The 17065-nt window shown below is 40.4% G+C and overlaps 1 protein-coding gene across 3 annotated transcripts in view; it reads left to right on the plus strand.

The window, feature by feature from the left end:
- TBL1X (transducin beta like 1 X-linked) overlaps positions 1-16584 on the plus strand; it is a 203957-nt gene extending 187373 nt beyond the window's left edge. For all 3 annotated transcript variants that reach the window (XM_065638786.1, XM_065638795.1, XM_065638778.1), the window contains exons 12-18: positions 631-691; positions 4866-4987; positions 6449-6523; positions 8440-8567; positions 9714-9879; positions 10652-10753; positions 12135-16584. In XM_065638786.1, the coding sequence (XP_065494858.1) occupies positions 631-691; positions 4866-4987; positions 6449-6523; positions 8440-8567; positions 9714-9879; positions 10652-10753; positions 12135-12161 (681 nt within the window). In that variant the 3' untranslated portion in view covers positions 12162-16584. The remainder of the gene's footprint in view (positions 1-630; positions 692-4865; positions 4988-6448; positions 6524-8439; positions 8568-9713; positions 9880-10651; positions 10754-12134) is intronic.
- Positions 16585-17065: the final 481 nt, after the last annotated feature.

Raw genomic sequence — 17065 nt, forward strand, 5'->3', positions numbered from 1 at the left:
CCTTTTAGCTCATCTAGTTATGGAAACACTTTTATTTGAATAAAATATATATGGCTTCCTAAGCCAATATGCAAAAAATTGAGCTCTACAGGGGAGTTGCTTACATGTGCTGTGGGTATGGATTAAACCTGTAGTAAGCAAACTGCACGTTAGTCTGTCCCACCACAGTGGCAAGACGTGATAAACATTTCTGCTAGATAAACATTTCACTTGGTGGTTTAATTGTCAGAAGTGTAGCATCACGTAGTTTTGGAATAGAATTCAACTTGCGTCTTTGAAAAGAGGAAGAAGTCTTCTTTGAAGAAGACAACAGCTGGAACAAAATGCTTATTAAAAATGTGTATGTGTAGTACTGTCTTCTAGCATTATTCAGAGAGAATATGCCTGTTCTTAGTAGTTATATTACTTCCTCTGTAGGCGTGATATTTCTTTATCTACACGTGGATTATTATTCTGCAATATTTGGCAGTGATTTCTGGTTATTTAGCTGTTCAGCACACAAGGCTCTCTGCAGTCAATAATTTTATCAGTCCATCTTTTAGAATTGCTCCTCAGTGGGGGTGCTGCTCTCTGTTTTCTCTGAGTTGAACAGTCATTAATGGGTTTTCTTCCCTCTTCCTTCGGATGCAGACGACAATAATTTGGGATGCTCACACAGGAGAAGCCAAACAGCAGTTTCCTTTCCATTCAGGTAATTTTTGCATAATTCCTGTTAGTAAAATGAAGTGCAGTTTTTAATTTTGTCAATATAATTTATCCTTTTGTAAGAGACTATCTGCCAGAGAGAAGTTCGAACCAAGTTTTTTGTGCTTAAACTATCCTGAGTATCATGGCTTGTGGGTTTATTTTTTTCAGAAAGATGAGGTTCTCTGAGAATCAGCTTTGAAAGTCAGACTGATTCAAGGAGAGAATTTATACAGCAGCCATATCTACCCAGCTGAATGATTCTGTCCTTATCTCTGTGTACCACGTGGTAACTTAGGAAGAGTCTTTTTGATGGAGGTGTCTGGGATCTCTTCCACTCCGTCTGCTTCTGTTGCAATGAAGCTGACTTTAGACAGAAGCAGATGGATCTCTCGTGCCGCTTGCATTCACCACTGCAAGCATGAAGGTCCTCAGGAATTTCTTAGCTTTTAATTTTGACTTGACGTTCTTTAGTATCTGCTTTCTCTAATTATCAGAATTCAGTTGTCAGCCATGAGCTTCAAAACCTTGATGAACCAAAACCTTATTTGGATGGTCGTTTGTAGATCTGGTCTGCTTCAAGAAGACAGGAGATGTCACAGATACTGAGTGATCTTGAGTAACAGGCAATCAGTGACGTAATCTTAAGTTCACCTGAGACCAGACTTGTAAGATGATGACTGAATTCGTGATCCAAACTGGATAAGTTGTCATAGTGAAGATTTTTTAAGGGGCATAGCCAAACTGAGTTTAAAACTACCAAAACATTCCAGATTCTTCCTGTGTCTTCACTGTAACTACTTTTAAATACAGCAGGCTTTCACAAGGTGCTTAATGGTGTTTAAACCCACATGTTTTACTACTAATTTTAAAACATTAACTTGCACATGCTTTTCAGCTCAATTTCTAGTTGTTCTCATTCTCGCATTTTCACTGATGTTACTAACATGCAGTACCAATTGAAGTAGTTATTCAACAGAACACAAAAAGTATGTCCATGCACACAGCAGATCCATACTCTGCATTTTTGTCACTCATCTCACTTATTAATGCAGCTGTCAGTTTGGAGGTATCAGTGTCTGCTGACAGATTTTCTCATTGTGGCATTTATTTGTTTATCATAACTGTTTCATAAAGGCAAACTTTGCACTGTCGAGTGATGTAGTTAATGAGACTCTTAAGTCTTCTGACCCCCAGGATGTAAGTAGTTGCAGATTCAGAACTTGGTTGTCCCCTCAGAGTCATGGTCACTGACATGTAGCTGTCTTAGCAGTGATGAGAATCAAGGACGTATCACTCCATTCCCCTTTTATCAAGTTGAAACTTAACTATATCTCCCAATGCAATATGCCCATGTCCATCTGCATTAATAGATTTTTTTCAAAAAAATCTTATTACACATGCCGTTTGGACCATAAGACACAAATGAAGTGGAGATGTGGAGAGGCTATTCTGTTGTTATTATTATTATTGTTATTATTAGTAGTAGTATTATTAGTATTATTATTATTTCAAATATATTTTCAAAGTGAAGTAGAACAGTTAGTCATTAAGGAAATTATCGATAGTCCAAAAGTGTATGTCCTACAAAAATGCCCTGAAAATCAGCTGGAGTCTTTGTCCTCACATGAGTCTAAAGCCACAAAGACCTCACCTGGTCCTCTTTGCATCACTTCTTCACCAGAACAAACTAACAACAAAGTCCTTTCCATATCTGAAATCTGAAAACCTTGTCTACACAAGAATTAAAGGTGGCATTTTAACAATTAAAAGTCTAGTCTAGACACAGCACAGTTCCTTTAACACATACTTGTGTGGGATACTTACTTGCATACTTCTTTGAAATCTGGAGACAGTCGTCCTGGGAATAACATATTTTTTTTGCTCTCGGCTGCTTTACAACAACTTGTTTAGTTTACACTCATATAGACAAAACTGTCGTCTTAAAGTACATAAGGAAGACTCCTTTGTCTGGGTCTTGAAGACCTCTTTATCATTGATGTTCCCATGTAACTTTAAGGTTTTATGGTTGAAATATGTAAGTAAGTGGATAAGTAGCTTCTAGGGTTTCATTATTCTTTGCAAAACTATGAGTCATCATAGGGCATTTGATCAAACTATGTATTCACAAAGCTTATTTCTTTAAAATGGAGTGAAATAATCCAATTTTCATGTCTGCTGATAGATGTGGACTGATCTCTATGCATGCAGGAACAAATTGGTTAAGTGAAACCGTAAGAGGTATTTGTATGACCCAGCTTCTAAGTGCTCTGAGTTGCTCCCTGCAGACACTTAACTGTATCCTCTTCTGAGCTTCTAATTCTGAATCACACCTAAATTAGTTCAGAAAAAAGCTTAAATTATAGTTATTGTAACACTTTTATTGTGTTTTATTTTAGCCGCTTTTATTAAATGATGTTCTAATTGTTTTTATGCAGTTGGCTGGTGTCCTGTGTTTTTGGTGACACTTCGGCAGTTACATTACTTGCATCAAAAACCACGTTTGGTTGGTTTTTCCAGACCATTTTATGTAGTTACTTATCCAGTAAGCATATGATTAAATACACCAATAAATGAATCAGTATTAATTATCAACACTCAGTGATTCAAATTATGCTGCAATGCAAATCTATCGCTTTAGGTGCCAATAGCTCTCAGAAGATTACTTTTCAACGCATACATATCATACTAGATATTAGCCCTGAAGGCATATTGCTGTTAATGGAGATAGATTTTCGTTTGCTCTGAAATAGTAATACAAAGCTTGCAACATAAAAAAAAAGAAGACAATCAGTTAAAGCAAAAAAGTCCTTCACTGTTTCCTGATGCCCTTTCATGTTCATTGGAAAACTCAGAATTAACCTGCCTTCTTCACATAAATTTCCTTTCTGTTTCTGCAATGTAGAAATTCCTTACCTGTCACACAGGTTTATTGAACTTTTTCATTAATATGCTAAAAAAACCCTGTATATGAAACAGTTTCAGCCCTCCATTCTCATTTAGAGAGTACCTGATGATTTGGAAGGTGACATGGATCAATCTCATTTTGCAGTTCCTAAAAAATTATAACAGGAAAAAATGTATTTAATATAGTAAGCTTGGCAGAACAGAAATCTTTTCACCTCCGTATTACAAAAGCATTTTTCTGAACGTATTTGAATAAGGCAATTTTTGTTTAATTTTAATGATAAACTTGTGTTGTTGCCAGAAATAAATTCAACTTTGCTTCCTGTATGATTTTTCTCATTCTGACACACATACTTCTCACAGGAGTGTGCTGAGAATGGAGATTTCTATATTTTAGCAAGTCTTATGTCATCCTCTGGAGGGCAGCTAAACTCTTTTCTGAGCAAAAAACCAAGCAGCAGTCATAGAAACACACAAGCAAGCTGTATGTCAGGAATTCGCTCATACTCCTGTGCATGCTTTTAGCCAGTAGTTACACGCTGTAAAAGTTTTGTTGGTTTTTTTCCACGCTTTTTGCAAAGTGTGTGTGTTGCACACAGGCACCAGTTACATGTCCATTTGCTGTCTGTGTGCAAAGTTCGATTAGTTCAGCCCTAGTTAATGCCAAACCCTCTACAGAAACTCATCCTCTTGTTTCAGATCTACTTGATCAACGTCTCTGTCTTAAATCAATCCCCACCCAAATTAAACTGAACGTAGATATTATTAATCCCCATGTCTGCACAGGGCGGTGGGTTTGTATCCGTGCCTGCATAAAGCTGGTGCAAAGGGAGGTGGCCGCCTGCTGCTTCTCCCTCCCGTGTTGTGTCTGGCATTCACAGCAACGTTTTTCTAACCCAGCTGAAATTACCTATCTTTTTTCTGGGCTAGTTTTCTTCCAGGTTCTTGGCTGAGCTGGCTTACAGAGGAACGAATGCTAGAGATGGCCCAAGAGATGCGGGAAGGGTGGAGACAGATTGGTTTGCCCCCCTCTTATGTAACTTAACCCAGAAAATTCACATAAATAGACGCCATACGGAGCGTCCGCTGCAAGAGAAAAAATAAGTTGTGCCCTTTAGACAGTCCCTGTCATCCCTGTGACTGGTAGTAGATGACAGGCCAAGAAGTAGCTTTTAGTCTGTTAGATCCAGATGGGTGACAGGAGGAAAAAGTTTTGGGTTAGCTGTTTCTGTGCTGCGTTCCCTGATGTTCCTTCTGTCGTTTGTTCTTCACAGCTCCTGCTCTGGATGTAGACTGGCAGAACAACACTACTTTTGCCTCCTGCAGCACTGACATGTGCATTCATGTATGCAGACTTGGCTGTGATCGTCCCGTTAAAACCTTTCAAGGACACACAGTAAGTTGAAGATGTCCAAAATGTTAGTGGTAAGTCACCGCAGCACGTTGCGATGATGGCAGATGGTGTGTTTGCAGAGTGTGTTCTAGCACCAAAGGTGTCATATCCCATTGCTCCCCGGAAAACAGGTCCCTCAGGAGTGACTCACTGCCTGTGAGAAGGGATAAACTGTTAGAAATCACCATACAACACCAAACCTGCAGCTGAAACAGTGAGACTGTTTATACGGAGCATAAGCTGCAGACTAAGGGCACATTAATAAACAAGATTTTGTTTTCTGCTGGGTTAATTTCCTTTAGTAAATGAGAACTATGAATAAGGAGAGAACAATTCATCTCCAGCCATGGTTCAGTTTTAGAATCAATTTAATCTAATAAGATCCCTTTAAGAAGTATTGCCCCACCTCTTTTCCTGGTAGTAGTTGATGACCATCAAAGGCCAGTTTTTCTAGCTTTCGTTCATGAGAAAACTGCTGTCATATACTGACCTGTAATTTAGATACTAACTTCAAGAACTTGCTGTCTCCCCATGGAGGAAAATCGTGCATTTGGAGACCTTTATCTAGTCTGGTTAAACTGACATTAAACTGATATTCGTGTCATTCCTACCAAAAGACTGGTGCTTTTTGTGATTGTATGAAATGCACCATTTTGCACATGATCCAAATTTTTACTTCAAATATCTGTACAGTTCCTTTTAGTTATGACCAAAACATGTAAAATGGATAAAGCAAAATTTAAATATATTCCAGGATTATTTTCACTGAGAGCTTGAGCTAATTTATGTTTTTTAAAAAACAATCTTTCCCTTTTTATGAAATGCTTTTTTTCCCCCCCATATCTGTGACTCTCAAAAAAGCACAGAAGACTTACTGATAACCAAGGGGATATACTAGGCTTAGTTAATTACAAAGTGCTAGAAGGATTGATGGACAAAGCATTGTAAACTATTCAATATTCTATCCTGGATTTCATGTACACCTACACCTCTGTTAAGAGAGACCAGCATTATTGTAGACCTACAGTCCTAAGAATTTTAAACTCCACAGAACTTTACACTCCACCCATATTTTCTTTTGAATACAAAATCTACAGAATACTAACCCTAAGAAATATCTCAATTTAAAAAATAAGTTAATGCTGTATCATCAGTCTGTCTGGTTTGAGGGTTTATTTAAATCCTAGCATATGAAGAAAGAGTACGAGAGACTTTGTGCCAGAACACTTATCAGAGCGCTGATTGTGTGTATTGTTCACAAACACAAAATGGTTACCATTCCTAAACGATGCTTGAACAGTGTGCTACAGAAGCGGCGCTGCTTTTATTCACCCATAAAGCAACCAGGGCTGTAATTTGTGGTTGAACTTGTTGCATGCGTAAACCCTGAGTGCCCTCTGCTGGGAGCCCAGTACAGCACAAGTACCCGGAATATTTACTTAATAAAATCACTCTTAATTTCAGAACGAGGTTAATGCAATCAAATGGGACCCATCCGGCATGCTACTAGCATCTTGCTCCGATGATATGACATTAAAGGTAATATAATTTCCATTCCTGCCGTTCAAAAAGTAAAGATAAAAATTATGTCTATTTTTTAATCTTCTCCGGAATGATGGTACTGTATCACTTAAAACTCTGCATGAACAATAGTTTCATTTTGACCCATATTTCTTAAAGCAAATCTGAAATTTAGAGAAGCAGAGAAAGAGAAGAAGCCACTGGGAAAACTGCGATGTCCTATCCACATAAGTGTTAAGTGACTGGTATGTCACTGTCACAGAATAGTCATAGTTAATTATACATACATATATACACCTGCTTGCCTGTCAACAGAAGCACAATCCCTGTACTAAGAAGCAGCCTGTTGGTTGCATTTTGAAAAGAATATAAAAATAGGGTTTTTTCCCTTTGGAGTCTTTTTTCTTAAAATATTTTCATTAGAGTTGTTTGATTCTTATTTTTTTAATAGCCTTAGACTAAGCAATGGGACATGACATATATATTCAGAGCCCACCAAAAATCTGAATTGCTCTCTGAAGATGCCTGTCCGAAATGGAGAGAGCAGCAAAACTTGTAGATAGGAGCTAAGGGAACATCAGTGTTACGGATGTTTGCTCCTCATAAGTAGCATGAGTTCTGCACAGGTCCACTCTCGCTTTGCCACAAAACCACATGGGTTTTCAGCCCTCTGGATTCTAGAGGTATTATTCTGAACTGTTCACAGATCTGAAAATTTACAGAAAATAGGGCTAGGAGAGGCTGAAAGAGAGCACCTTGCCTGTTATGCTGCCACCAGGCAATATTATGGTAACCAGTATTGCTCTGCTTAAACGTCCCGGCCCAGTGGTAGCACAGGTTTTTAGTGCCCAGTGGCGTGCTGTGTTTTAAAAACCACCGTGGCTCAGTGTTGTTGGTGCCAGTTCAAATTTCTGGCTACCGAATTTAAGGATTTGCTCTCCTCGGCCTTGCTTGTTTTTAAAAATATTCAGTGATGGAGACTGCAAATGCTTTTCAGGCAATTATTGTTATTCTTTCTCCTTTGGAAATCAGTCCTCTCTGGCTTCTTTTTTTTCCTTTTTTTTGGAGTTCTTGGTATTTTGCTACAACTTCTTGGAACATGTTGCCTGTTAGCTGTAGAACATGGCTAAGCTTTCTGTAACATTTCCAAAAGCAGACTCAGGTATGCTGCTGAAAATTCAGCATAAAAGCGCATCTTCTCCCTCATAGTGCAGAATAACAAGTGAGTTAAATCATTACAACATTTTTGGTATCTCTCTGAAACTGACTGACTAAATTTGAGTCATTTTCCCTGCTGTGAATTAGCTTCATCTTGTTTCTCAGCTGAAGAAAAGATCTACTGAATTACTTGTCATCTCTGTTGAGCATATTCTTTATCTCACGCTGAAGTATTTGGCCATGTAACAGTGTAGAAATAGCTGATCTTGTTCCATTGTCTTTGCCGTTAAAAACATCAGGAAAACAAATAGAGTTTGGAGGGAAAGGAAAATTTGATGTGGCTCTTGACTGGTGTAGGATAAAATTATTAGGTTCCAAGCAGTTATTGAATCTTTATTTTCATTTTTTTAAAGATGATTGCGGTTGCAATGTGTGACTTAAACTTCAAGTTAGACTCCTCTAAATAGAGTAACTTAAAGCTTCTGTATGAAAATACAGTTACAGGCTATGGGCAGTACAGCAACAATTTAGTTCTTCTTATCTATTGAATAAATGCTATTCAATGTGTAGCTCTTTCCCCTAATGGGGTTATTCTCACATGTGTCCATCGTAGGTGCCAAACTGCTGCATTAATAAATTTGTTATGTCTATGTATATGTATGTGTGTCAAGATCTTAAAGAAACAAATGGTAAGAAAAATATAGAACTTAAATAATTCCGATTAGAAGAGGTGAGTAACGTAGCAATTTATCCCCTTCGTTATTACTCTGACTTAGATTTGGAGTATGAAGCAAGATACCTGTGTACATGATCTTCAGGCTCACAGCAAAGAGATTTATACTATCAAATGGAGTCCTACAGGACCAGGCACCAGCAACCCAAACTCCAACATCATGTTAGCAAGGTAAAAATATACCTCTCGCTCTTGCTTACCAAGAAAAGGATTATCTTTCTGACATGTAATTCACCTTGCTGTCAGTCTTCCTGCAGACAATTCCAGTAAAAAGTACTCGCGTTTGTAAATCAGGGGGATGGAAACAAAGGGAAATGAATCATATTTGAAAAAGGAAGTAGAAAAAGAAAGGAAATTGAGTTATGTGATATTTAGCTTTTCAGCTGCCTTGAGAAAATAATTGTAAATTTGGCATTGCACCTTCACATCCAGCATGTAGTTCTTATGAGTGAAAGTACTTAATGAGGCAGACGGCAGCCAGTGGGAATGTGTTCCAGCCAGGGCCGTGCAGCTCACCTGGGCAGATATTGACAGTTTTTATAATAAAGCCTTGTTAATGAACAGAGAAAAGCTTGGATAGTCTTTAAAATTCCATTTGAAAACCTGTTAGGAATTCTTCTTTGAGTTTATGAAATATGTTTATTTGTAGAATGCCAATTGATGTTAGTACCATGAGATTATCAAATAAGTTCATTGTGTATTCAGTTTGGGGGAGGAGTTGTATCAAAGGTGTTTTATTTATTTTACTCCTCAATCTGGAAGAAGACAGGGAACAAGAACTTCGTTTTCTTGGAATTGTTCTTTTAATATTATTTTTAATACCAATTATTTCTCTTGCCTAAGCCCACAGTTTGGGACTTAGATGGATTGTAGCAAAAAAACAGCACTGAAACAAACTGAAAAGAACCACAGTTCTAGAGAATTACACAATACTAATTCATTAAATAAAGCAAAACCATTAGGAGTAAGATTTCTCTGGAACCATTTACCCTGTTAATGACAATATGCATTTTACTTTTCTAAGTAATATCAGGTAGAATCTCAAAAAGCAGGAGCTTCGCCCTTCTAGGGCTAGTGATCTGATCTTTTATAAAGCACCCTGAGATAAACTCAAAGGTTCCACATACAAGAATTCAGTTCTGTAGAAATAGTTCTTGTCGAGGCTGTGCTGAATGTTAGCTTTTCTGTTTGAAACTTTATTTCTTGCTTAGCCAAGGAAAAACCCCTCTGTTATTCTCTTAAAACGTTTACGGTATCCAACTACAAACTGGTTGACGCTCAAATTAAGGCATGCTTGTGTTTGAATGCTTCTTGCAGCGCTTCGTTCGATTCCACTGTTCGGCTGTGGGACGTTGACCGAGGCGTCTGCATCCACACGTTAACAAAACATCAAGAGCCTGTCTACAGCGTAGCTTTTAGTCCCGACGGAAAATATCTAGCCAGTGGGTCCTTTGACAAATGTGTCCATATATGGAATACTCAGGTACTGTTTTGCTTCATGCGAAGCACATCTGGTTCAGGCGACACATTAATAGCAAAAGCTTAAATGGAAAATCTATGTACCTCCGTATCATATGACCTGCCAGCCAAGGTGAACCCGATTGTGTTGGCTGATACAAATCCCAGCAGAACAGTTGAGTCACTCAGGTGGGGTGAGGTGACTGTCCTGAACATTTCTCCTCGGGCTTCTTTGTATGCTAAAACACCGAGCATACCTGAAAATAGGTACGCCATGTTGTACTATCAGCTTTGTGAAGCAAAGGTGCAGATTGGTTGTTAGAAATAAGTGATACTTTTATTTAGTAACAAGCTGAGCTCAGTGATAAGTCCGATGCACCTGGCTTATAGTTTGTGATGAGGGGATGATAGAGGGTGTACAGGCTGGGGACTGGGGATATTCTGGAGAAAAGTGGGACATCATAGTTCCACAGATTTAAGTCTGGATACTGATGCCTCACAGCCTGAATTAACAGCCTATTTTAGAGGAGATCACCTCAGCCTAACTCCCCAGGCCTTTACTGTTACAGAGTTGACAAAACCAGATGTCTGTGAGTCTTTGTTTTCTGGAGGAGCCTGTTTCTCTTCATATCAAAGACTGGCTTCCTTATTTCAGCACCTTATGGAGATAACCATAGCTGGGTGATCTGAATAGCTCCCCCCGCCACCACTCTTTTCTTTTTAATGTAGTGCCACACAACAGGAAAAAAGAAGGGGAACTTCTGTGTCAAATGTTTGCATGCTGTTTTGCTTTGCAGAGTGGAACTCTAGTACATAGCTACCGAGGCACCGGGGGCATCTTTGAAGTCTGCTGGAATGCTAGAGGAGACAAAGTGGGAGCAAGCGCATCAGATGGATCGGTAAGGAGCTTTACACGTGGTGAATGTTGGGTGGAGGTGACTCTTCTGGAGTGTGTCAACAAACAACATGCATGCCATGCTGCCTTCTCTGGACAGAGCTGAAGGCGCAGGCAGCTCGAGACAGCAACAAGTAGTTCTGTGGAGTTTATTAAAAACACTCCTGCTCTGGAAGGTTTTGAATACTAGGCGGTGCTCTTCCTATTGGAAATGAAGAATGCTTGTGGAATAGGTGAATATTACTGAAGGTGGGAATGACTTTTAAATACGTATTTGATACGAACAACAGTAGTTATTTGTTAGTAGTTATTTATCTCATCTGTCAATTTTTAATGAAGATTAGGTCACCACAGTCAGCTCTCTAATGCACAGTTGTCCTGGGCCTTTCTGAGTTCTACCCCACAGAAGAAGTTTATCCTTTAATAGTTCCTAAAAGAGGAGATTTTCAGCATAATGCCCAAAGATTTCATTGCATGGTAAAGGAGAAATATTGCTCTAGAGATACTGATTGTTCATTACTATTTTTGCTGTTAATGTTACTTTTTAAAAATTTCAGTTGTATTATGATCAGCTTGTGAAGGACACACAGATGTTACAACATACTCTACAGCTTTTTAAAATAGCTCCTCTACATGGCTGGCTGGCATAAGTACTTTAGAGCAGTATTTTCAACTGGTTTTAACAAAGGGCACACTGACGACATGATTCAGTTGCTTGAGTTTAGTTGTGCCATTCGAGATGGTGCCAAGCTGCTCCAAGCGGGAGCGTGTCCTCTCTAGGTCCTGTGTCATGTACCTGCCAGGCCCGTGCGTCTATGTTGGATGTATTTCAGAAATGGAAGCGGACACTGTGTTCAGGCAAATGAACAGAGTCCCTAGTTGTATCTGGGATGTGCCACCAAGATGTTTGTAATCCAATGAAAGCTCAGCTAAATGTTAAATGTGTGGTTTTCACTTGGGTTTTCTCCCGTATTGGGTTGTTCCCTCGCTTGCATGCCCGTAACCAGGTACTTGAGACAGGCTGATCTGAAGCTGGGGAGTGTAACATACAGCTGGCTGAACAGCCTCTGCGCTTCCACATCACCTTCACCAAGGGAATGGCAGGAAGATGTGCCAGGGGAGGTTTAGGTTGGACATGAGGAAAAGGTTCTTCCCCCAGAGGGTGGTGGAGCACGGGAACAGGCTCCCCAGGGAGGTGTCACGGCCCCAAGCCTGGCAGTGTTCAAGAAGAGACTGGACAAGGCCCTCAGACACATGGTGTGACCTGTGGGGTTGTCATATGCAGGGACAGGAGTCGGACGTGATGATCCTTGTGGGTCCCTTCCAACTCAGGACATTCTATGATTCTATGAAATGGTTCTTAATGCTGAGTCTTTTCTCTCCAGGTTTGTGTTCTAGACCTGCGGAAGTAAAAGTGAAATGTTTTAGAAGAAATTTCAAAAGGACCAGCAGTGAATGTGTGGGGAGAAGCACTCTTCAAAACTATTCTTAACAGCTCCAGAACTGTACGAACTTGAACAATGTTAGAGTGTACCGTGAAAACAACTCTCCCTGGCCACAGGTGTCTAGTATTTTGTCCGTAACCTTCATCAAGGAGTAAAAACACAGTCACTTCAGAGGGGGAGGGAATGGTTTCCACCTGGAACATTCAGCCTTGGAAGCATGAAGCCACCAGCTAGGCATTGCACTGTTTGGTTTGCATCTGAGAACTTGCTCTGATGGCTGGGAAAAAAAAAAAAAAAAAAAAAAAAAAAGCTGTGCCAAAAAAAAAAAATTAAAAAAAAAAGAAAAATGCTGTGATAAACCAAAAGGGAAAAAAAAATCCTCCTCCATGTGGTGTTGTATTTTTTCCTTCCAATTTGGACACTACAGTTGCTCTCCCAAAGGACGTTCAAAGACCAGTTTGTACTGATGAAATGCTCAACTTTGTAATCACAACACTTTCTATTTTCTAGACTACTTTTTTTGTTCGGTGGTTTTTCTATCAGCTGGAATATTACAGCCTGGAAGATCCCAGGCTTAGGATGAAACCTTTGTTTTCCTTTTATTTCTCCCTTCCACTCCCAACTTCTCCTTCCTTTTTTTTCCTCCTCTTTCTTCTTGCCCCTTTTTTTTTCTTTTTTCCCTGTATGCCCATAGTAGATGCAGCCAGGTGGACATGACAATGAAAATTTTTGACAGACTGCTTCTCCTCTCTTCTCTCTCTTCTTTTTCCTTTCTTTTTCTCCGTTTAAAAGAAAAAAAAATCCTCCATGGTTCAGATCTTAGCGTCTCAAGGGCACTTTCAGCAAATTGTGTAATAAGTGCTTTATATAAGAATGCAGTGCTGGGGAAGATTTTTACAGGAGAAAGATGACTTTTAACAGAAAGAACCCAGTGTATTTTTGGAAGAAAAATATTTTTTATGTTAAACAGTTTTAAAAGCCTAAAATGGCCACCAAATGTAGACCAGTTGTGTAATTCAAGCAAAAAGAGTGACATAGAGTCCAAGGAACATGAAAGGTGCAGTATCCTTTTTCCCTTCTCTCTCAAAGTGCTGTAAGAAAAAAATGCCATTTGATACAATCAATGCCAGTCCTTTCCTTAGAGTCCTCTTCCAGCAGCCAGCCTCTTACATAGTCTCACTTCATTTTTGTGGCTGTTTGGTGATGTACACTTATTAAAAGGGATTCATAAGTTTGAGACTATAAACATAGCATTCATTTTCTTGAGGCCGTATTTTCATTTATCCTTAGGAACCAGGAGAAAATGATTATGTATCTTCTTTCCTCTAGGAGTAGCTTGAACGTCAAACAGGACACGGGTTTGGCTGCCCGTGGCCTTGCTGAGCAGTGCTGTCCTCCACTGTTCATCCCACTTAGCTCTTTCTCTTCCAGTAAGTCACTGGGATTTTACCACTGACTTAATGGGACCAGTTGGACCAAGATTTATTGACTGCATCTATCGCATTGTTGAAGAGCGGACTTTGGCCAAGCTCCTGTCCATCCATGGTTGGCACACGCCTGGAAGCCGGCTCTTCCATGGCATTGGGTGGCACGTGGTGCTGCCGTCGTGCTCAAGGAAGGCTCTGGGTCTGCGCTTGGAGGCTTCGCTGTCAGCCCAGGCAGGTTTAGCCATGAGGGTGTCCTCAGTGCAGTGCTCAGAAGACAATGTAGAACTCTCCGTTGGGTGAGGACTGATAAAAGATACATAAATTATATCTCAACGTCTATACTGCTATAAAGTTCCAGTGGGTGAAGTGATCAGAATGACAAGAAAGACGGGAAGCACCACCTATCCACTTTGGACATGATTTCCTCTGCAAGCAAGACACCTGCAGGGATGCCTCCTGATGGCGACATTGAGAGCAAACGATGGATGCAAAGAAGGATGCATGGGCAGAGTTTACTGAAGCTGCCGTAAACTGTGAGGGAACCTGGGGGTGGTGACAGCCGTTATTTCGATAAATCCTTAGAACTGGCTGAATCAAACTGGTGTCCTCTCCTGGCCCACAGGCTAGAGAAAGAAAAACAAGCAGAGAACTCCCTTGACATCGTGTGGTACCTTCCTGCCCAAAGTCTCTGTTTCTGTAACGCAACATCTTCCCTTTGGTTTGACCATGGCTGCTGAAGTGGGGATTTGATCTGAGCAAAGCCAAAACCAGAGCCCTAGCGCTGAACTGGTGGTGCAAGACCCACCAGTCATCATGGCATCATCATGGAATCTGTACCTCGTTTCTTCTCCTGTGTTTTCCTCTCTTTATGCTTGCATCTGCACAGTGTCTTAATCCTTCCAGTGGAACTAACCACTGCCAGCTTCAGCTGCATTTCTTAAAGATACGCATTTGGAAAGGAGAACTCAAGAATGAAAACAAATAACTGCTAAAAAAGTTACTCAGTCCTGAGGTAAACACATTTATGAGGGATTTTGGTTATTACAGAGAGTTAGGCTTGTTCATAATTTATATCAAAGAATTGGACACTGGAAAGTATCAAGGTTTATTTTTGGTGTTAAATGCATTTATGTGTTGGTTTTAGTTTTCTGCTCCAAGAGCATGGGCTGTAGATGGTTACCTGGCAGTTTTGCACTGTTTTATAATAACCACGTGTACCTACTCATTTAAGTTCCTACTTTTTTTTTTTAAAAAAAAAGTACTTGTTCAAAGAGAGACTCGAATTTGAATACAAAGGTTTGATGTGGTTTTATAAAGCACGGTTGGGTCGATGATTTGATTACAATCATTGCACATACACGGTTAACTTCCTACGCTGCTTTTGGGTGGCGTTTCTGAGAATTAACATGCAGAAGCCCCCGTTCTGCAGGCGGGGGAGGGCAGTGGGATGGGGCCCTGGCCTCACTCTGTCCCTCGAGTGACACCCCCTTGGGCCAGACCTTGGGGTTCAGAGAGATGAGGTTGCTCAGGCCAAGCACAGCGATGGCCACGTGGCCGCCTGGCTACATAGCCCATGTCTCATGGTTGTTCCTGCCATAGCTGCTGTAGATAACTCGGCAGCGTCCATGGTGCCTGTTCCTTTTTCCTTTTTCCATGTTGTCAGAACACCTCCTTTCCTGTGCCCACGTGCATGGAGGTAAGAAGCCGAAAATCAGTTGGCTGGCGAAGCCTGTGTGTGAGAGAGGCTGCTGGTCCGGGGACTTTTCTATACAGACCATCAGATGTGAAAGCAGCGTATGTGAAAAGCTAAGAAAATTCACCTTTCTTCCCCTCCCCAAGACCCTAGAGACTGGAAAATCCTCAAAAATACTGTAGTAGATCGTTTTCAGCTGAGGGCAGCTAGGAAGGAAGGCAGAAGATGTAGTTGCAAAGGCTAATCCTAGCCTAGCAGGCTGCTTGCTCCAGGAGGTGGGCAATGGGGAGAGAGGGCCTTTTCCAGGCTGGACTTAAGGTGGATGTCTAAGCCCAGACCTGCAGAACTGCCCTCAGGAGAGCTCTTGCTTTCCCCCCGCTGCTGTGGCGGCATCTCCCGGGCTAGTGATGCTGTTCCATGGGCTAGTGATGCCATTCTGTGCGCTAGTGATGCCGTTCTGCGGCTCCCTGCACCAGAACCACATGCAGCAACAGGCCGGCAGACTTGAGACTTTTTTTTTTCCGCAACAATATTTTTTGACAATTCTGTTTCTAGTTCTTTCTAACAGAAGAGAAATTGAAGAAACTAAGTGACCAAACAGGACTGTGAAACCATCGAGAGGCTTACTGGATTTTTGTCATTGCTGGCTGTCTGGAACTGGCCTTGAAGTGAAAAAAAAAAAACCAACCCAGACAGTTTCTGAAAAACCACTCGACTCTGTGGGTTAGAATAGAAGGATACTGAATCTTTTATGTAGAAAACACTGGGTCCCTTATGGGGCACTAAAGGGCCTGATTTACAGGGTTATACACACATTAACCCCATGCTACATCTTAGAAATTTCCTTTTAATTTGTTTAATAAAAAAAAAGAAAAAATAGATAATTTTAGAGCCAAGTGAAGTGCACTTTGTCAAATGTAAGGGTCTGCTTTGTTTTTGGGTTTCTTTTTTCTTTTTCCCTTTTTAATTTTTCCTCCTTTGTTTTTTTCCTCCTTTTGCCTTTTTAAAAGATGTGGTTCTTTGTCAGTTGCAGAAATGTTCTTTCAGCCACTCACTGAAATTCTGAATTCTGGCTTCTGCAGTTTTTATTGTCTGTGTCAGACTTGCAGCCAGACTTGGTTCTCATTTCAGCATTTCCCAGGTTCTGTTGAAACAACATCAACCCTTATTTTGTTTCTCCCCCACCCACACTTTCTTCAAATTCACCTTGTGTATTGTAGCTCATTTGTTTTAAGGAGAGAATCAACAGATCATATTCAGTGTCTTGAATAAATTGCTATATTTTGATATTAGAGAATTCTGTGCGTGTTGTTCCTTATTCTTTCCTGGCTGTTTTGCATCCAGCTTAAGAGCTGGGCTTGGGCGACTTAAATTGTAACGTGTTGTCATGATCTGAAGGTGTATAAAGATTATGACCCTGTGTTCGTAGGATTTCATAATACACAAGGCCATGGAGGCTTTATCCTCTAATTTTCTTTATTGCAGATTACCTGGGGAGATTCCAATTGGTCACAAGAGGGGAATTTTTCACAGTGAGAACAATCGGACATTGGAATGATCTCCCCAGGGAAGTGGTGGGTTCCCCAGCATCGGACACGTTCAAGATTCAGCTGGACAGGGTGCTGGGCCAGCTCATCTAGGCTGTGCTTTTGCTGAGAAAGGTTGGACCAGATGATCCTTGTGGTCCCTTCCAACCTGGTACTCTATGATTCTATAAAATACCACAAAAATCACCACTAGCAAGTATACCT

This window comes from Caloenas nicobarica, chromosome 1 (genome assembly GCF_036013445.1).
Source record: "Caloenas nicobarica isolate bCalNic1 chromosome 1, bCalNic1.hap1, whole genome shotgun sequence".
Classification (NCBI taxonomy): Eukaryota; Metazoa; Chordata; class Aves; order Columbiformes; family Columbidae; genus Caloenas; species Caloenas nicobarica.